The sequence below is a fragment of the Apteryx rowi genome, unplaced genomic scaffold, assembly GCF_003343035.1.
Source record: "Apteryx rowi isolate R43461 unplaced genomic scaffold, aptRow1 scaffold_15, whole genome shotgun sequence".
Lineage (NCBI taxonomy): Eukaryota > Metazoa > Chordata > Aves > Apterygiformes > Apterygidae > Apteryx > Apteryx rowi.
In genome coordinates this window covers 374,016-398,186 of record NW_020447752.1, presented here as the reverse complement: position 1 = coordinate 398,186, position 24,171 = coordinate 374,016, and the positions used below count along the sequence as shown (strand labels likewise).

General features: G+C 37.4%; 1 protein-coding gene across 5 annotated transcripts in view; it reads right to left on the bottom strand.

Moving 5' to 3' along the window:
* CLIP1 (CAP-Gly domain containing linker protein 1) overlaps window positions 1-24,171 on the bottom strand; it is an 84,647-nt gene that overhangs the window by 13,069 nt on the left and 47,407 nt on the right. For 3 of the 5 annotated variants that reach the window (XM_026058709.1, XM_026058710.1, XM_026058711.1), the window contains exons 9-19: window positions 23,151-23,255; window positions 18,664-19,608; window positions 17,149-17,265; window positions 16,062-16,119; window positions 15,740-15,823; window positions 14,504-14,660; window positions 13,688-13,853; window positions 13,387-13,602; window positions 8,713-8,850; window positions 6,323-6,429; window positions 2,322-2,442 (exon numbers count right to left, since the gene is read on the bottom strand). In XM_026058709.1, coding sequence (XP_025914494.1) covers window positions 2,322-2,442; window positions 6,323-6,429; window positions 8,713-8,850; window positions 13,387-13,602; window positions 13,688-13,853; window positions 14,504-14,660; window positions 15,740-15,823; window positions 16,062-16,119; window positions 17,149-17,265; window positions 18,664-19,608; window positions 23,151-23,255 — 2,214 coding nt within the window. The remainder of the gene's footprint in view (window positions 1-2,321; window positions 2,443-6,322; window positions 6,430-8,712; window positions 8,851-13,386; window positions 13,603-13,687; window positions 13,854-14,503; window positions 14,661-15,739; window positions 15,824-16,061; window positions 16,120-17,148; window positions 17,266-18,663; window positions 19,609-23,150; window positions 23,256-24,171) is intronic. The other 2 variants (XM_026058712.1, XM_026058713.1) reach the window with 1 other exon arrangement.

Here is a 24,171-nt window from a genome sequence, read left to right as displayed (position 1 = left end):
TCCAGAAGCATGCTGTAATTTAGTGCCCAAATACGCTGTACGTTCACCCAAATGACAGCAAAGTGAAGGTGGCAGGGGAATTAGTGAGATTGCATTAGCCTAAGATAGCCCTATCAAAGCTAGATTCCTCAAGGCAAGCTAGTTTCGCAACCATTTCATTAAGAGAACCTGGCAGAATCAAAGGTAGAACGATTGGACTGTAAGTTTAGGTTAGGTAAGATCTAAAGAGAGATGAAAAGAGCGCTATTCCTCAAGGTAATAGGAGCTTTCTATCAGACTAAAAAGAAGGGTTAGTATCTTACGCACTCCAGATGAGACAGGGAATGCTTTTTAGGAGAACATCTGCTTTCACTCCCAAGCAACCAGGAAATACATGACAGTCCAGAACAAATATGCAGCACATTTCACCAATGTAAGCTGAACAACACTGAACTGAGAAGAGCTGCATTCATTAGTTATGGGACACCTGGAGGAATACCTGCGTTTTATATGACACCATTTCACCTTTGTTCCTTTTGCCATGATAGAATTCCCTGGAATACTGAAGGCCTCTCTCCAGTCTTTTAAAAGGCCATGCAGTTCATTAGACCTAAATGCACTGTGGCAAAAAAAATGTATTTAAGAAACATAACAGCATAACAGATTTAGACTAAGTCTTCCTCACAGAAAAGAATTAAAATGCAACACAAATGGCTAAAGAAGGCAATCAGACCATTTCTCCAAGCTCCAGCAGACCTCCCAAACACTAGATCTTGGAGCCTTCTACTCACAGGCAGAAAAGGCCATGGTGCAAGCAGACTGAGACTACTCCAGTTTCCAAGATGACTGACTATTCTTTGTGCTTCACGGATTACAGCTCTCTGTCCCAGGAATAGGAGAGGACCTCTGCTGACAGATCCACAGCTAGGCTGGACACAGTCATCAAGGCTGAAGTGACCACTGCCAGCCTATGCCTTGCGGGCTGAAGGGTGGTCTGACTGCCACCTCTGGCTACATAAGACAAGCAGAAAGATTCGCCCGATGTTGCTGAATCCTTCTCAAGTTACAACCTTTTCTGAATCTGACAGGTTACCCTCAAAGGTTCTGAAATAATTTAAGAAAATATGTGGGAGGGGGGAGCAGAGCTCCCACTGGCTGTTCAGGATGACAGCGTTCTCTTATCACATCACTACTCAGATGCGGCATGAGTCAGTGGCTGAGCCCACACGTCTGGGACTCTTGTTAATCATCTCCAAAGGTTCTTCAGGATGAAGAAGCTCATGTATTACTCCTGTCAGCAGCCAAAATGGTTTAGAAACAGGACAGATTCTGTAGTTACCCATCCTCAACATTTCAAAACAGGTCCCTTGGAGAAAAGTCAGCCTCTTGGCTCTAAAAACACCAGGCTCCGTGGCAGAATGAAAAGGATCTGTTCAGCTGTCACTGGAAACAGGCATACCCTCTACTGCACAAGTGCTATCTGAGAAAGACAGTACATAGGTCTTATACGCTCTTGCTTTTGAACTAGGTCTTCTAAAGATGCATTCATGGCATGGCTGTCACCAAAACGTTCCAAAAGAGAAAGAAAAATAAACCCACCACATTACCACATTTAACAGCTGTAAGTCTATCATTTTTTGGCAAGTACCAGTGTTACAAGCTGTATACCTGTAAATGCGTAATTTAAGATTCCCATAACGTGCAAATGCAGTGATGAAAAAATAAAATAAAAATAATGAAAATCTTTCCTTGCTGTAAACTACTCCGAGAAAAAAATCTAACATCAATTCCAGTCCTCCAGTACTCACCAAGTGGCTGCAACAGTGTTCATGTACAGTATGAAGTTTGAGCAAGCATGCATGCGCATAGCACTTCTTACAGAGAGAGCCCAAGTAGTTTTAAATAGGGTTCTGAAAGACATCCTAAATACTCTTTTTTAGTGGGGAACGGGAGGTAGGAATAAGGAGAGTTAAATAGCTAGCTTCCCTTAGCACAGGGTAGATCAAGATTTCCATAGTTGTGTAACAAAATTGCTCCTGACAGAAATAGCAAGTGTCTTTTAATACATTTGGTTAAAGCACAATAAATTCATGCTTCCTTCCAAGCCTCCTAAGTATCCTTTACGGGTTACGTAACCTTCTGTTAGCCTGCAGTTCTAACCTCCCAATGCAGGTGGTTTCCAAATTTATTTTAAAACATTCTCAGAACAACTCGTCTTTAAATCACAAACACACAGTGCAACGTCACCCAGACCTCAGTGGAAACAGCACGTACACTGCTTTAAGCCAGTCAGACTGCAACAACCTCTAGCCATAGATCAGGAAATGTTCTAGCCACTCTACCTTCTGATGACTTGTGACTTCGTCCCTGCTCCTGCCCAGCTCCTCGGCAAGTTTCACGTTCTCCTCTTGCAAAGCTGCAAGCTGCTGGGACTTCTGAGCAGCTGCCAGCTTCAGCGCTTCGCTGCGAGGACAGAGAGTGCATGGTTACCATAGGAACGAGGGAGGCAAGAAAAAACTGGGGGAGAGAATCGGCTTCACAGCTTGGAAAAATACATCTAGGTCACGTGTCTAATGGGATCTATAATACAGGCGACAAGCTATACCTCCGATGCACGCTGAGGTGTCACCCTGACAAGCAGCAGCAGCAGCACAAAGCACGATTGCTTCCTGTTCCTTTAGAGGCGCTGGATGCTCGCAGAAACGCAGTGCGAGCTCAYGCTGTTTGTTCTGCCTGTTTCTAATGATCAACAGATCCTTGGATTTACCAATACACTCAGACAGGGCACAGTTAGAGAAGACCGTCGGTGAACTTGAGAGCCCAGACTTTCTCGTAAACGAACRTATCTGAGTAGTTTGTAGCCAAAGCTAAAACATGAGAATTGTCTAAAAAGAACTTGTGATCCCACTTATTTAAACACTCCCTGTGAGGTCTGACACCCAAACATACAAGAATGGGCAAGATCACATGGGGCAAAACAGAAACTATCTAATCTATTCTCATTTTAACAGCTACAAAACCAAAAAACCAGACAAAACAAAAACTGAAAAATAAAGATGGATTTGCTGGTTTCATTAGCTTCAGTTGCTACTAATAAGTTTGGTTTCCTTAAAGTAAGTTTATTTTCAATGCATTTTTGAAAATAAAATTTTTCATGCTTGCGACACAAATCACTGAGACAAGTTCCTGAAAGACAAGGTCAAATGTTATAAAAAAATTAAAAAGGCACACTGTTTCATTAAACAGTAATTTTTATGACTGTGTTTTGTTTTCATAAAAGGAAACTCAGTACTCCTATGTGCCAATATTACACAGAGTTAACTCCTGACTGGAATATTAAAAATATTTTCATGACCTTGGAAGGCAGAAGAATCCATAAGCCATAAACTTACTCGACACTTCAAAAAATAAAAACACTGGTCTATTGATCATTTGGCACATGTAAGCAAAGGGAAGCCTGATGTACTTTCAGTCTTTCGAATGTAACACGACTAACCCAGGTTTTCCAACTATCCCCTCCATCTCTGAGCTCCAGCTATATCAATTCATYAGTTTTCAGGTTCCACCCTGACGAATTTCCAGTGGAGTTTTTCATTTTAGATCRATAAGAACCAGTCTGACTGGATTAAACAGGCAGCTTCACATCAATGAATATTGAAATAAATTATCTCRGTATGACTCTACTTGCTGATGCAGGAATATACTTACTTTCAACCACAATTATTTGCTGAACTGCAGTACTTATCAGCTCTCTCCTTTTTGCTTTTAGCATTAAAGTATGGATTTAGGGCATTATAAAAAAAGAGAAGCAAAAAAAAAGAACACACACATAATACTATGGTCAATTTGCATGAAACACTTCTCTGCCATTTTTTAGTACCAAGGAATTTTAAACTGACAGCTGCAAGAGCACTTTTCAGTATGCAAAGCTAAATGAATAGGCAACACCCAGCTAGTGTCACTACCTAAGCCTAGTTTTACACGGCGAGCTGGTAAGCTCTTTTACGAACACACCACTTCCACTGTAATATCTTCCCACCTCCCAGAGCCACTGCTGCAAAGCAGCAGCGTGTCCCTGCCTCGAGGCAAAGCTCCCTGCGGGCAAGGTCGCCCCTCTGCTCCCCTTCACAAAGGCCTCCATCAACCCACCTCTCAAAGGTGTTSTCACTGCCCAAATTTCTGCTGATCAAGAAATGTCTATTATCAATCTAATTCCTTACTAAAAAAAAAAAAAAAAAGACAATATAGAATAATTAAGACAGCAAAGATCAATTAAGAATGAACTAGACAAGCTTCCACATATCCAGTGTCTCATACCGCTGACGATTAGAGACCACATTCAGCAATTGTCTATGACTAAGATTTGCCTTAAGGRAAAAAAAAAAAAATCACAAATTGATCAAGATCATGAGAAAACCTTTCAGTGCTGACRGTTACAAGGAAGTAATTTCTATAAATAATTTCTGCCTGACAAATTACAGTCTAATATATTTTGTCTTCCCATGAAACCAGATTCTGCTAGCCCCCTGCTGTCCTAGCATTAGAGCAAATAGTCTGGAAATAATTATTTTGCTTTGGCATTTCCCACAAGCATTGAGGCAGGTAGTAATTGCTCATGGAATTAAATCTTGTTGTTTGTAAAGGAGGTTTCTCTCTATATAGACATTCAGCTTTTTTCAAAAGCAAGCAGAAAAACCTGTCAGTTATATAGAAACTTAGCATTAATTCTGCGTTTTCCTTTCCTCTGTGGCCTGCCTTCATCTCAGACCGGTGATAAAAACTATCAACAAAATCACTTATGGAAGTAAAAAAAATTAATAATAATAATAATATAGTCAAAGCTACTCTTAGTTTTCAGTTCAAATCCAGATTCCAGCTCTTGCTTCCATTAGTCACCAAATTCTTTACAGAATGTGATGGGAACAAAGAGTTGTTATTTCATGTATCACATCTCTGAAAGCTGGGGGATATGTAGCTGCCACTGCAGGGCAGATATAACCAGGCTGCACTTTTATTCATGGTGATACACCAAAAGCTTTGATACAATAAGATTCCATAGGGTAACAATTAATTCCCATTAGATGCTTTGCAGTTAATTTGTTGTATACAGTGTTACACATTACTGGCTTGTAGTATACAAGAGGTAGTTTCTCAAATGAAAGAAGTTATCTAAAATTAATTTATGTTTATCACATGGTGCCGCTGAGTAAGAATGTGCACACGGACAGTTATGACTATGAAAGAGCCAATGCACAATAATTTGCTATTTTGTGGTAGTTTGTTCCTGCTGCAAATCTCAATTTCAGACTGTATGCTATCAGTTAAGAGCTCATTATTTATTTAAAGGATAAAATGCATAGGCTGAATTGCAGCAAGGGGACTTGACATTACCAAGAATGTCTACAATGAAAAGCAAAAGTTAGAATAAAATCATCTTTAATTCAGAGCAGCTAACTCCCAAGTTAGCAGTAAAACAGCAACAGAAACATGAATCTAAGATTTTAAGTCAGGTCACGAAATTCAGCTGCTGCTTCCCCCCACCTTTTTAATATATTTTGAGAACTTATTGTATTCATTTCCTGTGAGAACAAATGACTACATTAACACCGCTAACTCAGAACAACCGCAAGCCCAGACGACAGACCAACCTGCCTCACACCCTTTCGTAGCATCTTTCTAATTATAGACTCCCTCTCAAGGTCACACAACGAATTATGGTCACATGATGAAATGTGGTCAGTTAATGTTTGCAAAATATATTTCAGATTTTAGTAGACCTTTAGTGATATTTTGCAATGTTAACACATTTGAAAAGGACATATTGTCTTGAGATGGACACAGCTTTACCGATACGCAATTAACTTTAGTTTTACATGCTATATACAGAGTTTGTATGGTACCAGTTAGAAGATATATGCACAGTATGGCAGCTGGAATAAACTGGATAAAGCAAACAATGAAAAATAAAAGTAGAACCATATTTTATACAAACAAAACCACTTAACACTGCAAGTGCACTTGTAATTAAATCCAAACAGGAATCCTTTGTAACAAAGCTTTTAAAATAATCTGGTGCCCTCAGGTGGCAGAACTATATACTTCATCCAACAAACAATAAATTATTTCAAACAATGATCACAGAAGTGAAGCACTTACTTCAATAACCTCCAGCAATTCAGGAGCAATGTTCTGATTTCAAATTTTATGTATGTCAAACTGGTATTTAATTTTGACCTAATACTTGTTTATAAGGATACTGAAGATGTACTGAAAAACTTTTTAAATGCAAGGTAAATATAATTGCAAGGCAAGGGTTTAACAGGTTAAACATTGAAATACTTACAATTCTTTTCTAAATTCTTCCATTTTCTTGTTCTCTAGATTTAGAAGCTCTTTTGATTTATTAAGTTCCTCTTCATTTTTCAAGTTGTTTTGTTTGAGCATGTCCAACTTAAAGAGGGAAGAAAAGAACTCGTTACAGTAATGAAACTGTATAATTCTCAGGTGTAGCACTTGGAAAAGGTATTCAGAAAAATGGAGGCCTGAGTTGAGCTGTTGAACTTTTTCATCTTTACCACTTAAAATAAATCTGCTATTTGTTAGATGAATGCTTCTCATTACAAGAAACGTGGTAAAAACGGTCACAAAAATCACTTATGGAACTAAAATAATCATAATAATAAAGTCGAAACAGTTATAAAAGAATGTAATGAGCTTTTCTGTTTTAAAGTCCAGCAGCCTGAAGAATTAAAAGTCCATTTAAAACCTGCTTACAGTAATTTGATATATAGATATTGAAATAATAGGTAATCAAAGCAACTCCATTTTAAATGCTATGCAACTCAATGCTTTTCTTTTTTTTAAAAAATAGTTTAACACTTCTGGCTAAGACCAGAGATCAGCTATTCCCCCGATCTTTATTCTTTTAAGGTAACTGATAAAAAGCTCTGCTTTACTATACCTTAACTTCTGAGAAACAGTAGGCTGAATGTTGCACTTGCAACAACAGGAAATCCATTCCTTGGGGAAATCTTGTTGCATGAGACAAATTGTTGTGTATTTTCTATCTACTGTGCTTGTATCTAACATTTAAATACCATGAGCTTGTGAATCTCATTTGCTTACATTCAGTGACACATTATCTTACATAACAGATTATCTTCAGCTACTCTCATTTACAGGCCTTTTTTTTTTTTTTAAAATCCAGAAAGTGAACTGCTACTATTACTAACATCATCGCTTTTAATTCTCGAGCCATCAGCTCTCCTTGGAAATCACTAGTGTTTCAGCACAAGCTGTGGCATTTATGTTAGCCAAGCTGTTCACTACCCATTACTACGGGGGCTGCAAAAGATTAAAGAGCCATCAAAAAGAGGCCACAGAGTGCTTAGGATCTGCAGAAAAGCTACCAATTCAATGTTAGACCACATACTCTGGGGCCAAAGAGTGGGAAAGAGACCAGTGAGGACACTTTTCCCCCCCTAACCCTGAAGCATCACAAAGCAGTGGGAGAGGATGGACCGAAGAATGGGTCCCCGAGGCAGAATTGCTRTACTCGTTGGGACAGTCATGCCATGTATGCATTTGTGTAGCATCCAGCTCAGAGGAACTCTTACCTTGTCAAAGCACAATTCTGATGAATAGAAAAGAGGGGAAAAATAAGTTTCAAAGGAGAAATGAAAACACTACAGCATGTGTCAAGGTTATGGTGTACACAGCAAGGAGACCATTATAGGCTAGAACTGGAGTGATAACTTTTGTGGAGCAGGGGTATTATTATTTAGAGCTCTGCAGCACTTTTTATTGGAGTGCAACTTGCACTCCAATACAACCAGGGAATTGGAGCACAGAGTGGTCACACATCAGCAGCTTACCCAAAGCCATACAAAAAAATTTGATGAAGACAGAAGTTGAACCTATGGCTCCTAAATCTGTGATCTGCATAAGCTACTGGAACATCCAGAACTCCTATTACATCTAAGATACTTTCTTAGGTTGCTGCATCAGGATTTAAGGGACATGACCTTCTATGCTGTAGAATATTTGAAACCACATACAAACTACAAAAGCACACTGTTCACATGGCTATATAAAGTACACAGATCTTCCATAAATATACACTTATCTAGTAGGATTTCACAAATCAGTCAGATTGAGTTTTGTGGTAGAAAAGTGACAGAGTCCACTCTCGCCTAATCCCCRACGGTTTCCTTTTCTCCATTCTCTTTAATACAATGCTTTCTCCTGTGCTGTTATCAGTCTTTCAAAGGGTTCTGGATTGCCTRGTGAAAAGCTAAGTTTGCGCTTTAGTTTTTCCTTAAGTCACGCACCCTCAGAAAAATGGGATTCAAATATCATCTCACATACAATTTCAATTTGATTTTGAAGTCAAAGTATGCATAACTCAATATATGACTAAATTCTACAGGAATAAACAAAGACGCACAGAAGATCACATATTACCTGACAAATTGTCATGCCCTTACCTATTTCAGTGTACAACCCAGACTCCTCATCTTGCCAAATTTGCCAAGATTTGCTTAAACTAACGAGCTGTTACTGTGCTATTTCTTGCTATGTAACATAAGAACTTTGTTGCATTGTTTCATATCAGAAAATAACCAAAGCCTGTAACACAGATTTCATATAAATTGCAGAGACACTGCAAGAAAGATCAAAGTTGCTTATAAGGTAGGTAAAATTTATCATATAAAAGCATTTAAATGTGATTACTTCATTCTGCAGCTTCTCATTTGTCTGTCTAGAGTTCTCCAAAGAGGCCAAAGTTTCAATCTTTTCTTTGTGAAGGGCATCCTTCTCTTTGGTCACCTGCTCCACAATCTGAAAAGCATCTTCTGCCATTTTAGCAGCCTAAATATAAAGAAAAAAAGAAGTATTACCAACAGGTCCTCCAAAAGCAAAAGACTAATCACAATACTTTATGCAGAACTCCTTGCTTAAATGGAAAACAGATGGCAAACAGTGAACTTTATTTTCATAAAGGGAATTGAGAATACTTGCATTCTGAAGCTGCATAAAGTATAAAATAAATGGACATGAGAAGGTCTAATTCCATGCAAAAATCCAGTCATAACCCCATGCTYGTGTCACCACTGAGAAAGCCCACTTCCTTTTTAGTTCCTGGATTTCTAATTAGAACTGCTGTGATTACTCTTAGATTTCCAAACATTTTACAATAGTGGTAGTTCAACAGATATTCACTTCCAACAGACTGCTCTGTTTTTGCAGAAAATGTGGAATTATAAAAAGCTGTTAAAAATTATTTGAAAATAAATTTAAGTAGGAGGTAAAGCCAAATATCACATTATTGCAGTGCTTTTCATTATGATTTACCCTCATGAAAGAAAATATTTTCAGTATATTAAAATATCTGGGTAGGCATAACACATTTCTATATAGTATCTCAAATCCAATTTATATCGTAAGTGATTTCGTGAGTTTCAAGCTACACAAACCAAAATTCAAAAATACTATTTCAGAATTTGTTGGTGGTGAATACAAAACACTTCTGTGAATAAAAAGAACACCAGAGATGCCATTGTCTTGAACAGTCTGAAAGTCTTATAAGTTTAAATGGTTCTCTTGCAACACTTTTTATCCAATTGCATTTACAGGAGCAATACATTGTCTCATATTTTTTGAGTAGCTCAAATTTAGCTCAGATTTATAGTGTTCGTTCTTCCAATTTAACATAAAATTGCACAAAGATCTAATCTAAAACCATATCTATTCCTACACTAGCTATTAAGCCGCAAAGTACTTCAACAGAAGCTGCTGCTCAGTTTCTCCTATGAGAGTCAGGAAACTTCCTTTTATTCACAGTTTACTTTGTTTTCTTGCAACATTCAGCGACAACATAGGCTCATATATTTAGACACAATTTAAAAAAATATTATAGCTGTTAAAGGATCTTTCAGACTCTGTTACAATTTGAAATAAACAAGGTAATATACTGAGATGGAAGATAATTGCAGCCTGTTCACCCTGAGATGAAGTGCTGATTGTGCAATGGAGTGCAGACAGGAAACCATTGAGTTAGTGCTCAGTGTTAGTACAACCATACTCGATTGTTTAACAACGTGTCTCAATACCTCAATTTTTTGTGTTACTGTTTGGGCCTGAAGAGTCTCAATTTCTTTTAGTTTCAAAGCCATATTGTTCATCTCCTCCAGCAGCATCTGATTTTTGTCCTGAAAGACCAGTAGTTTGCCTGAGAGGTCACTATTAGTTTGTGCTAAAAGTGCTACTTCCTCATGCAGTTTATAATAGTCCTTGGAGAATTTCTCCTTCTCTTTTAGTATTTCTTCCTTAATGATGACCAGACACTTCTGTTCAGCAAGCAGGCTCTCATTTTCCTGGAGCAACTTTATCCTCTCCTTCTCTGTCACCTCGTGGCTTTCTCTAAGATCTTCTAGGATCTTGGAGAGACAGCTGTGCAAGTCCTGGAGCTCTGCTTTTGATTTAGACAAAGAAGCAAAGTCACTCTTCAGCTGGTCAATATTGGAAGCAAGTTGCTCTGTCTCTGCACTGAGAATTTCCTTTTCTTTAATTATTTCCTCCAGTTTAGATTCGGATTTTTCTTTCTCCTGAACCAAAAGTTCTTTCTCAGTCAGCAATTCTTTATTTTTCTCTCTCAGCTCTTCTATTTCCTTCTCTAAGAAGCTGATGTTGTTTTGAAGTTCCATACGTTCCAACAAAAAGGATTCCTTGTCCAGCTTCCTAGCTTCCTTTTCAATGGCTAAGTTTTCTATCATAATCTCAACCTCTCCATTTAATTTCTGACACTTATCTTGCAGTTCAGTCCTCTCTCTAGTCAGCATTTCCCTATCAGAGGAACAGGTCTTGAATGAAGATGACAGGACCTGCTTGGCATGTGATATGGCAGCCAGTTCATTTTCTAATGTTCTTTTGGCATCCTGAGTCTCTTTCAGGAGATCTGAAAGGTCACATTTACAGGCTATTAGCTCTTGATTTTCTAGCGTCTTCTTGTCTAGTTCTTCCTTGAGGGCTTCAATGGAGTCTTGGAGCGTGGTATTCTCTTGGACCAGAACTCTCCTGGCTGAGACACCCAGCTCATGTTTTCTCTTCATATCAGAAATTGCATTTGCAGAAGACTCACTTTCATCAAGAAGTGCCAAGTATTTGCTCTCCAATTCATTCTTCTCTTGGAAAAGAGCTTCATTCTGTTTTTCAAACTGCAATGACTTACAAAAAACAGATTCCTTTTCTAAGCTCAGTTCATTGATTTTCTCGGTAAGGATTCTCTCAGCAAGTTCAGCGTCTGCTGTGGCCTTAGCAAGTTTTTCAGTAATTGCCTTATTTTCATTTAAAAGTTCCTCCCTTTCGGCCAAAAGCCTTCGTTCTGATGAAGAAAGAGCCTCCTTGTCTTGAAGTAACTGAATACATTCAGAGTCAGATATCTCCCTTGAGGCCTTAATTTCCTCAAGAAGCTGAGAGAGGCTATCAAGGGAAGCCTTCAACTCCATATTGTCTTTTAGCACCTTTTTAAGTTCTTTATGTTCAGCCTCTAGTTCTGTTTGCAGCTCTTCTGTTCTCACATTTAAAGCCTGGTTTTCACTAACAGTAGTGGCTAAGCTCACCTGCAGCTCTTCTATGCCTTTAAGGAGCTCTTCCTTCTCAGACTGCAAACTCTGGCTTGTCTGCAACAGATGGTCTGTTTCATTTTTTAAGGCTATATGTGTACTTTCAAGATCCAAATATTTACCTAGGGCTGAATCTCTCTCTGTAGTCAGAACTGACACTTCTTGCAGCAGCTCTCTTTGATCTCTGGCCAGGTCCTCACAAGAACTTTTCAGCTTCTGAATGACACTATCTTTGTCTTTAACAAGTGCATCGTTCTCTGCTAAAAGTTTCTTCTGATTATCCTCCAGTTCCTTCTGTTCCCTGATGTGCTTCTGACATGCCATATCTACGGCATCTTTGCTGGCCTGAAGTTCTTTCAACTGTTGGAGCAACGTTGACTCTGCAGACCGGAGAGCATCATTTTCTCGAGTTATCTTTAGAAGATGTTTCTGTGCTACCTCTATTTCAGAGAGTAATTTGCCTTTCTCAGAAATTAGTGCCATCTTTTCCGTGCTTTTCTGCTGGCTTTTAGCCTCAGCTTCTTCCTTTTCCTTTAGGATTTTTTTATTTTCTGAATTAAGTTCATCATTTATTGTCCAAAGCTTTTCTTGGTCTTGTTGTAAAAACATAATCTTGGATTCCAACTCTAAAAGTTTTGATAACAATGAACCTTTCTCTACTTTTAAAGTATTCCCCTCCTGTGCCAGAGTCTCTCTTTCTGATATCAAACCCCTCATCTTGTCTGACATTAGTTCAATCTCTTTTCTGGCTGTTGCTAACACAGAGGTTAAGGACTAAAGAAAAAATTGGGGAGAAGSGAAAACAAAAATGAAGTCAAGCAGACAAATGAGAAATACAAATTAAGGGCAAACAGAGCTATTAAATTTTAAGTTTTAAAAAAGCGTATATGCTGACACACAGTCCCTGTGCGATCTGACCTGCTGATTGCCAATGATATTTCATTGCAAAACACCAATCATCCACAAGAAAACTCTTCAGAGTTTAAATGAAAAAAGATCACCCTTGAACGCTCCTCCATACAAGACTTCAACTTGTTTATAAAACTACCAATGAACAGCCACAAAATGATTTCATCAGAATCTAAGTGAATTAGTAGCAGGGAGTTAGTTAATAAGATACTGACTTCCAGTTCTCAGAGTCACCCTGTATAGCTAATTCTCCCCAAGAGTTTATCCAAGATACATTGTCATAAAATGTTCAATTCAAAATGCTGTATCAGAAATGTATTTAAAATTAACCTGTGTGTCAATTTATACACTAAAGATTTTGCTAAAGCATAAAAAAATAAATTATAGCAAATGACTAATGAGGGATGAAAGCAAGAAGCAATGTCAAAGAAATGGGGAAAAAAATATTCAAGTCAAGCTACATATAAAATAGCTGCACATAACACGGGATCCTATTACAGAGCAAAATTTCAGGTGTGTAACACCTCTAAATGAAAATTTCATAACATACTTTATTTATAATTCATGCATTTAAACACTGAGAATGAAATATAGCTCCAACTGATTGTGCTGAATCAGATATCTACGAACATGAAGTGTTAACTTCAAAGAACCATATTTCATGGATACTTTAGTGCCATATGGAGAAGACAGAGAACCAGTTAGTGGTGTATGTTTCACTTTCCCAACCACTGTTAATCTACCCTGGAAAAGTTCACAAAAGAAACACTGCAAAAAAACTTATAAAAGGATGAAGCCAGGCAAAAAGGAGCGATTCACTGAAACAGAAAGAATTAAACTTCAAATTACTTGCAGAGTAACAAAGTATACATACTTTGGCCTGTTCTGCTTGTTTCTTCAGCTCCTCGGCCTGTGTTTCCAACTCATTGTTTTTCTTTTGTGCAATTTTCAGCGTCTCTTTTGCATCCAACAAGTTCTGTTCAAATCCTTTGATATCTGCCTCATGTTTAGATATCATCTCAGAAGTTTCTTTTTCATACTTTGCCTGAAGATCCTTATACTGATTTTGGCTAGTCTCGATTTGCTTTTTCTGACAGAACATAAAACAATTGGAATACAATTAGAGATGTGGTGTTACAATATTCTTCATGTAGCTATTTTGAAGTTGTTCTTACCAGGTCTGTTAGCTGATCCTGCATTTTTTTCAGTTCTGCTTGATGAATCTTGAGAGTTTCTTGCTGACTCTGCTCAGCTCTCTGTGTTGTCTGCTCCACATTTTCCTGAAGCTCAACAGCCTTTTCATTTGCTTTTGTAAGCTCAAGTTGTATTTGTTCCAACTGCCTGAAAAGACCAAGTAAAAGAACAACATTACTTTTTGCTGATAGCCTGATGAATGCAGAGATGAAAGACTTTAAATTGTGCTAAAGTTCTATAATCTGTCAAAAGATTAAGAAAGAAGTTTAATTATTTAGCATACAGAGAATGTTCTGCTAAATTAAATATACACAAATGAGAGCAAGCGTTTGCAGAGCAGCACTGCTGCCACAGTTACCTTGTCTCCACAGTCCAGGGTTTTGTAAAGCTAAAGAACAACTATTCTACAGATAGTTTTTGTTTGAAACAAAACACATTCTCATTGCAAGTCAAGGAAGAGAACCAAGACTTTTCCATATCCAAATTAAACCAGCTGAGCAGGTAATCAAATAATTAGGAAGCATAACCATGAAGCAGGCCAGGTTATTAAAATATTAATTTACTCTGGACAGTAAAAAGTATGTGTTACATAAGAATTTTAGAATTCTAAAAGCGAGTCTCTCTTCACATCACTGAGGAGACTATTTTGATGAACTTAGTTTGATAGAAGTTCCCTTGTCATATCAATGTGACATTCAGGAGCATCTTGTTCAGCTATTTACAAAAGGATAAAATGAGAAGAGGGGAGTACGGGAGTAAAGAATTAATGTGAAAGTGTTCTGACAATGGTGGGATACCTTTCTTTTAAGCGTAGCTCATCATTCATTTTTGTAAGCTGGACAGAGCTGTCTCCTGAAGACTTCATGATCTCTGCAATATCATTTTCAAGTTTGACTTTAGCTTCAATCAGTTGCTGTTCTCTTTCTTCTCTCTCCTTCAATTTCTTCTCCATAACTGAGCAAGACAAAGGTTAGTAGCATAGTAAATTTAAGAGAAATGGCATGCACAATATAGCTAGAAGACCATAAAGGATTCTAAAGAATGTAATCTTGATGCTAAAAGCCTTGCAAATTCAATCTCTAAAATTAAAAATCACAATCAGTTTTGGACTTTGCACTGTGAGCTGCAGGGAAGGTGAAGAACTTTTAGGAAACACTAGAAAAGCAACTAGTCACAAATCCTTTCTTTCAGAAATGATTCACTTACTTAGCTTTAGGTCGCAGGCCATAAGAAGCTGGTATGAGTTCTACTCATGACAGAACAATCAAGCAAGTAACATCAAGTAATCAAGCAATACAGTGAGAGGCATGTGCGTTTTGCAGGCAGAAACAACAGACCAATTATTTAGCAGATCAGTGGAAAACAAACAATGTAAGCAAAATGAAATTAGAGCGAAAACCATCTCCATATACATTCAAGGCAGGCCCTGCCACCAAGGGCAAGAACAGCTCTCAGGATGACTCCTTGAGTCTTACTGATACCTTGAGAAGCTTGCTTACAGGGTGCACATTCTTAATTTCTTTCCAAATTGGTCTTAAATTGACCAGTGACTAGAATGATATAGCAAGCCTCCCTCCTACGAGATAGTAAGAAGTTGACAATCAAACTAGTTTAGAATCTTTTAGCTGTCCTTCAAAATAAAACACTATTTATGTACAACATTTCTGTGAGTTAGACCATCTTAAACTCGAAATGCTTCAATCCAGTCCCAAGCCTTTGTCTAGCACTGGGCCATTATCACAGCATGATTTTGTTGCAATGTTAAAGCAAGAATTTAACTATTTATTCAGAACACACTTAGCCAGAAAATATCCTGCCTTACTGCACCGTTTCCTTAACATCATGGTCACCTTGCCATGTCACTGTACATGGTGCCACAAGACTTGCTTTCTTCCTAGAAACAAGAGTTTTAAGTAAAACATATGCATTTGTGAAAGCATTACATACTATGACATGGCGAGCTGAGTAGGAGGCCACATGAAAGCACAAAGCTGATGCATATTTCAAAACATTCCATTTTATTACTTCCTTACCTGTCATATTAGACTTCAGCTGTTCCAGTTCTGAAGACATGAGTGCAAACTGCTCTTCTTTTTGGCTTAGTTTTTTTATTGTTTCTATGGAAGTAAAATTTTGAAGACGAAGTTAGTAATTACTTAAGATTCAAACCACTCCTTGGCCAGGCATACTACTCTCAAAAAGAGAGGCTGCAAGTAATCCTATCCTATTTCTAGTTGCTGAAACAAATACTGCTGTTTTGCCATGTGTAAATCTGAAAGCACGTGAAAAAATTCTTTATTTTACAGTATTTCTTTTCTGCACTTTTTTAGTTGTTTACTTTAGCAGGARACATACCTTGCATAGTTTTTTGAACATTTTCTGCTTCATCAGCTGCATTAGTAAACTTTTCTTTCTGAAAATGGATAAAAACCTAAGGTAAGACTTGGTAATGACAGTATAATTGAACCACTGAATTCATATTAAGTATTTTTCATGTACAAAATAGATCAATCTTCACTCCTATCATAAATGGATTTGAAGGTTTTGAATTACAGTTAGCATTGATATATTCAGCAACACAAAGCAAGCTTTTAAGATTTTCCCCTGTCTTGTTTGGAAGCAAGTCTCTGAACTTTCAAAATAACTTCTCCATCAGCTGGCGTAGCAACACAATTGCAGCCACACAGTCAAGCGTGGGAGACGTGGTTTCTGGGCCCCTCAATTTAAGAGGCTACCCATGCTGCTCAAAGGCTGTAGTAGGCATCTGCAGCCCTGCGATCAATCTCATACCAGGGTTTTCCATCTTTACCAGCAGGAAGAGGTGCTAGACTGTGAAGAAAAGGCAGGATATTGAGGAAGATAAGTGAGACTCTTCAATCAACTTAAAATAGTTACTATGGCCACGGAAAAGATGTTATGACAAGGACACTAAAACCTAAGTGGTATGTCTTTGTTTCTAACTCTGGTGTAGTTTCGCAGGAGAATCCTACCCAGCTACAATTGCAAACAATTAAATTTGCAAAAGGAGAAATCAGGCAAAAAAGTCTGTCTTCAAAACCCATTCGCAACTCATGCCTACAGCAAGCCTTAATTCATACAACAGATATAATCCTAAAGGGCCACATGTTCCTTAACGAGTAGTGTAATTTTATGCTGCATGCTGCTTTTGATCTTGTTTATTGTTTTATCTGAAATCTGTAACAGATGAGTTCTATGTGGGCAAAACACCTGAAAACCAAGAAGGTAAGCGCAATGCTCTTCTCATTCTGAAATTGGATCCTATTGGTAATGAGACCTTGCATTTCTTTCTTGAATAAAAGTACCTTTGAAAGGCTTTGTTCAGTTAGGAAGACTCAGAATTGGTCCTCAGATTTCAATTACACTCTTACCATGAAAAGCAAAATCCAAAGGATAAAGTCAAAAATTTTTGAGTGTTACTCACCAAAACGTGAAGCTCCTTTTCCAAAGAATCTTTAACTTGATTTACTGCACTCAAGTTTTTCTCAAGGTCTAGAAGCTTTTGATCTTTGCCCTGAAGTTCTTTGGCCAGATTACTAGCCTAACAAAGATGATTAAATGGAGTAAAATAAAATTATAAACATGAATGAAAAAATAGGGAAATTAAAAGTTGAATCTGAAGGAAATAACTACAATGTTAAAACTACAGTAAGATGAAAAATAAAAAAAAAACAAAAACTGAAGAAAAAAACATGATCTGTTAATTGAATGAAGCTGATCTCCATCGATGACTACATCACAGTAGTAATTTCTTCTGGGATATGTTTGAAATAATTAAAATTTAGTTATCTTAGAATTATGGTGAAAATATTATTTAGTGGCAGACATTTTGAAGTATATTCAAACATTTCCAAGTGTACTTATGACATCAGTTGAATTAGTATTATTGGTTATTGTTTTGATTTTTTTTTTTTTTTAAGCTGATACATTTAGCATTTATGCTTCAACTGGCTATTCTGACCATACACACACAGGGGATGTAATTTTTCTCTGTACCACACCCAGAGGTGGTGCAGAAACCCATCGGGAACTCTAAAAATTGGGCCAAAGGTCCATGGAAATATAGTATTTTTGCACCATCTGCGAACGGTTTAGGAAAGCTACTTCCAGTTACCTTCCCACTACTTTTACAATTAGAGCTCTAGCTTGTCAGGCCATGCACAGAGGTTGGGGGCAGGGAGGAGGGGGCAAAAATGAAATCTTAGCACTTTTATTCCTAGCTGCAGTGGTAGGATAACTTTTGGGTGCTGAATGCCATACTATTCAATTCAAAGACACATATCATCTGAAAACAAGAAAAAGCATGGTAAGCTGCATTACATTGCAGTTAGCACTTCAAAACGCTGTGAAAAGCTTCCATGACTACACCACTGCGCACCCTCATCTTAAAGAAAAGTTCCATCAGGATCTCCATTTCTTTAAAGTATTCTCTTGCCTCTCTCACCATCCTGTTTGCTAAGAGGACAGGTAGGGAAGGTACTGATTCTATCAGTATTTTACTTCTCTAGGTAAGACTATCATCAGAGGAAGAGTCTCCCCATTGATCCCTATGTCACTTTATCTGCATATCTCTACCACCAAAAGTTAAAACCTTGTATATTAAAGTGTGTGGATTTTTCTCCCCAATACACCAATAAATGAATGTTCATAACACAAAGCTTTCAGCGCAGGCACACATAAGTCTGCAGCAAAAAAGTACAGAAAAAAAAAAAATTTTTTTTKGGGGCCAAGTGGTGTGGACTGAGGACTGTGCAAGAACACTAGCTTTTTAGAGGTCTGACCCACTTAACACTTYCTCTAAACCTTCTCAGATGGTACTAAGATACACATCTAATAAAACTAAATTTTTCCTCTGTGATGAGTTTGCTATAGCAGATTAAAATAGTACAAATGTAAAATAAAAACAAAGTAAAACCAAAAGATGGATGTTGATACAAACCTTGCTACTTCCATCAACCTTTTCAGCCTCTAAATCCTGTATCTGTTTCTCAGCTGCCTCAAGCTGCTTGCTAAGTTTCTGGATTTCCAATTTACCTTCAGAATTGGCTTTTTCAAGTGCAGCAAGGTCCAAAAGCTTTTCTTCAGCAGCTTTGATCTGTGGTGTAAGACTATCAATAACCTTGGTTTGTTCATTGCACTTGACTTGCAGTACCTCTAGCTCCTTTACCTTTATTTCAGCTTCCTGTAATTTGTTTAAAGTGTCTTCCATTTCTACTAGATGTTGATCTTCCACACTTTCCAGTTTGGTCTTCAGGCTTTCCAGGTTTTGCTCTTTCTCCTCTGTGACTGCCAACAGCTTTGCTTTCAGTGCTTCAATCTCTTTTAAATGATGAGATTTTTCATTTTCCTGCTTCAGTTTTAAATTGGACATTTCATTTTCATAGTCTAATTTAATTTTCTCAATCTGAGTCTTTAACTCTGCAAATTCTGCTGTCTGAGCCCCTACACCTTTGCTGAAAGAAACTTTTAGTTCTTCCATTGCCTGTTGATGGGAGGCAATCGCAGACTCCAGCTTTGATTTCCACAGCTCTATTACATCTGAATTTTCCTTGTTGGCATGATCAAGCTTGGTTTTCAAGGACTCATTTTCTTTTGCCATTCTCTCATTTGAAGCTGAGAGTGATTTGATCTCTTTCTGTAGAACTTCTTCACTAATTCCAAACTTCTCTTTCATTGAGTTCATCTCATTCTGATGTTCCTTACTAACTTCTGCCATTTTTTCTTGCAGGGAACTTATTTCTCGTAACAATGAAAGAGAAGTGTCCACATCATCAATGGGTTTACTAGACTCTAATCTCCCTCGAAGCTCCGCTACTTCCTTCACACGCAATGCTAGATCTCTTTCTAGTTCCATGATGCGAGATTTTTCTGATACTGTGGCCACCTGTGATTAACAGCATTTTGAGAAAAAAAGAATTATAATATATATATTTAATATATCGAGACACTAAGAGCTCAGTGAAAAGAAATCACCAGTTATTGCAAACAAAGCTCATTAGCGTATTCTTACCAACTATTTGGATTATAATACCTTTGAGTTTCACTGTCAGCTCTTATTTCTATGGAAATGCTAAAGAAACCTTAAGTAAAAGCAAATACTGCCTTTACTTGGAAGGCAGTGAAACAAGACCAACTTGTTTAATTTATTTATAAATTATTGCTTTAAAAAAATAAGAGTCAATATCTTTGCATTACATGCATATTATATTCTCTTTAAAGATGGAATTTATTTAAATTGCTTTTCTGAAGTTATTTAGAAATAATGACTTGTTAAGCGAAAACTTACACTTATGTATACTGTTAATGTTTAACAAAATGCTTCTCAGAAGCATTTTAATGCAGACTAAAAAAAAGGAAAACTTTCAGGTTTGCATTTGTTGAAATAATTGCTTCCAAATTCATCTCATGCTAGCTATGAGACTGCCTGAGAAAATGCAAGCACATTTTTAGCCCACAAATTCTATGAAAGTCTTTCCATATCTACTCCATCGTTGTCTCTGAAAAAGTGTCCTCATTATCAAAGCTTTTCACCAACTGTTAAAGAAATCTATGGTATGCAAAAAGCACACGAAGCCACCACAATTATTTCTAATTAGAAAGTCACTGTTTCAGCCTCCTTATTTTACCAACATCCTGAAAAAGATATTACTTACCTGCAATTGCTCTTCAAAATGTATTTCTTATAGAGTACTTTCTTGGTTTTACAGTATTCATCCCCACCCTACCCTCAAAAACTTCTGCTTGCATGTTTGTGTGAATATGTATTTGTTTTCAAGAAGGCCATCAACTGTATATACTATGATACATGTTCAAAGTTTTTCCCTGACCTAGCCAAAAAGAGCTAACATTCTTCAACTCCCTAATTAAGTGGCTGGAACAGACAAGGAAACGCAGGAAGTATTATCTAGAGTGAGCAGTGGACAATTTCATTGCTGTTGTGCAATGACTAAAACAAGCAACATTTTGTACAAATATGTAAGTACCAGTTTTGGATATGATACGATCAGCTGTATAACTACCAAGTGTTAGCTGACTCTGCCACAATAGGAATGAGGTAAGTGTATAAAACTCTTACCCTCTCTCAAAGGAATGTTTACTTTGGAAAAAAGGGAAACGGTAAAACATTTTATGATCCTTCAGAAAAAAAGCTGATTCACAAGCAGAGAATTATAGCATTTCTTTAGCTGAATCCCGTGTTTTATAAGTCTTAAAAATTTGTGACAACTTTCTGCTTTGTTTGGAAAAGATAATATTAACTCTTTTCTTCTAAAATGAAGAAACAATGCAGTAACTAGGGGAAGCTTGCACCTTGTAATGCAAAGAAGTTGTCAGTTTGAGAAAAAGGCGGAATAAAATTCAGGCTTCACTATGCCAAGTGATCTTAAGGGATTTATATTATAAAATGTACCACAAAAAAATGAGTGGTTTATTTCCATTGCATTGCTTTACATTGAAAATGTCTGATTCATTGTCTCTAGAAGCAGATTTACAGGTTTTCAGTAAATATCCTGACACCCAAGCCTGAAGGTTGCAGAATTAGTTATCTATTACACTCTCTATTATTGGATGCTTCCTGTCTCTGGCTATCAGATTCCACATGTCAGGAACAATCAACAGGGGCATCTTAAAGTAATATGGATGCGTGCTTACGCGCGAGGAATTTAGGACAAAGAGCACTTATAAACAATGGCGTTCCATTAGCTATGACCTAAATTCCCTTTACATAACTGGACCTGACAGAAGGAAATGCAGCTATCAGTTTCTGGTACAATATAACCCCCAAAATTATTAGGATCATTTAGTTGATCCTGTTGAGATGTCCAGTAATATCAAGAAAATAGTACATTCAGCTCTAGGAAGAAATTTTCAGCTTTAGGAAGAATTTGCTAATAATCATATATGTTGAAAGTTCCTTCCTCCCATCTTCTCTTTAATAACACTAAGTAGTTTGGCTGGATGTCAACAGCATGACCCACATTTGTCTGTGAGTAATTTGCTTATGCAAAACAAAGTTCTCTTATTTGCACAATGAAACAATCATCCTCTTCTCCCAAAATCAGAGATTCCATACCAGCATTAGGATTCCCAAAAACAGGCCCAGCTGTGGGACTGTGAGTAAATGAAACTTCCTTACCACATGATACAAGCATTTCAATATTGTATTTCAAATGTAACAGAGCTGTAAAAGATGTTAAAAGAAAGCATCTTTTACCATTCTTTTACTATTTTGCTTCATCATCTTCAATATACTGGACAAGCATGAACCCGGACACCCTTTTTCATCCCTTTTTTGTCTACTTTCACAGAGCTAAGAAAGTACTGCAGTACTTTGATTTTATGGGCAACAGCAAGGACCTGTCTAATAAGCCACCCCAAGCCAAAATTAACTCTCTAGAGAATTCTCACAAGAGAAAAACAACTGATGTTACATCAGCTAGTCAGCAGTCAGCTAACTAACGGGATCAAGGTTATAAAGAGAAGCCTGTTATGAATGAACTTCACAGAAGCCACAAAGAGCAAGTTAAGAGGATTAAGCAACAGTACTCCAGATGTTACCCATAACCTTAAATGTTTTTGCTTTTTTCATCCTTCTTGGATCTTCACTTTCAAAGAAACATAGATACATAATGCACCATTACAACACAATGGTCTTTGCCAAAAGACTTGTAAGTGTTAAACACTGAAGTCAACCAAATCAGTCCCATGGGCCTTGTTTCAAATGAAGCTGAATAGGGCTAGCACCTTTCTAGCAAGAACAATCTTTATCAGTCTCTAGAAAGGTGCTAAAACTCTTAGAAATGAGCATCTGCTGAACCTCTGTCTTCGGACAACATTTCTCTAGTAATTTTTTGCCAAGGCTACTGTATTACTAATGCTACTGGAATCCCCACGAAAAGATCATGTGATGGGTGGCAAAAAAAGAAGTAGAAAGCCACTGGAAACCATGGTTCAGCAAAGCAAGTAATACAGCCACTTCTTAAAACTTCGGAAACCAAATACAGCCCTGAAACACTAAGTTTGTGTTAAAAACAAAGACACCTCTGCATAAAGATGTGGATCTTTCTTCTTTCGGACATAACGAACTTTGCTACTTCTAAAAATTAATCACTGTGCACTCCTTTACATCACTTCACAGTCCCATTTGCTACTTTTCACCTGTATTCAAGCGTTATTTTTGCATTTTGAAATCATCTTACCTGAATTCCTCTGAAGAAATGCGTACACATATACATATACACACACACATTCTACTGAAGCTCAAAATTAATGCTAATTTTAGAAGTGTTCCAGCTACATCGATAGCATGCACCGATCACTGCAGAAGCAAGGAGCTCTTCTGGCATGTTTTATACCCAGCAGACAGTGTCATCAGAAATCCTCCAAAACACAAGCGAGTCTTGTTATTTAAATAGTGAAAACCATTACCCTAGTGTCTTCTAACTCCCTCTGGAGTTTGTCAGCTTTGGTCTTTTCAAAGAGCAGGCTCTGTTCAAGCTCCTTAATGCGGGCATGCTCCAGTTTGGTCTGCGTCTGTTAGTAAAAAGGGAAAGGAAGAGAACACAACGGTGCCACCATCACATGCCAGCACAAGAGGAGGTAGCCACATGCAGGCCGTGCTGCCAGAATCTTCTACCAATGATGAGCAGAGAAGATGCAGTGGATAAAATGAACAGGGAAATGCTATGGATGAATGAGAAAGATGGGCTGAAAGTGTAAATTGACTGACATGGAAAAAAAATAAAAATCCACAAACAAGAAGAAATATGAACAAAAAGTTTCATGCAGCCAAGTAGAAGTTATTTATCAGTACATGAAGTTTTCAGCACAAATTAGAATAGTTATGGAAAAAATATATACATCTGTTCTAACAGGATGATTTGTCCCTTTTCTTGTCATCCCACTAATGCTTTTTTCCTCAATATAATGGGCTTATATTTTTAAATGATTTAATTATGAACCAGGGATGAAAATTCACCACCGAAGCTCATGTGATGACTCACAACCAGTCTTTTACAGTAGTAGTTGTATCTCAAGTCTCAGCCATAAAAATCCTTTTGGCCACGTCCTGGGAACATCAAGGTTCATTTGTCACTGGGATATGAATTATTTGAATAGAAATAAAGAACCTGGTTGCCTGTAACTGCAGATCCCTCCTAACTGTTCCCCCTCCTCCTCCAGAATGGAAGAGAGCAACAAGTGAGATTCTCCAAAGGCAGGCAAACAAGTGAATCAGTCTGGTTGCTCTATAATTACTGAAGTCTAATTACACTGAACAAGGTGTGAAAGTAAAAAATTTTAAGATCTTTGTAATTCTAAGAGGCATTGTTTTCCTAATGAGAAGTAGGAAGTACACAAAACTAAGCAAGCAGATACTTTCTGTCTTTTGCTTAAAAAAAGGGGCAGAATTTTTAGCAAGAATGTAGAATATCAGTAAGCTTGATACCCA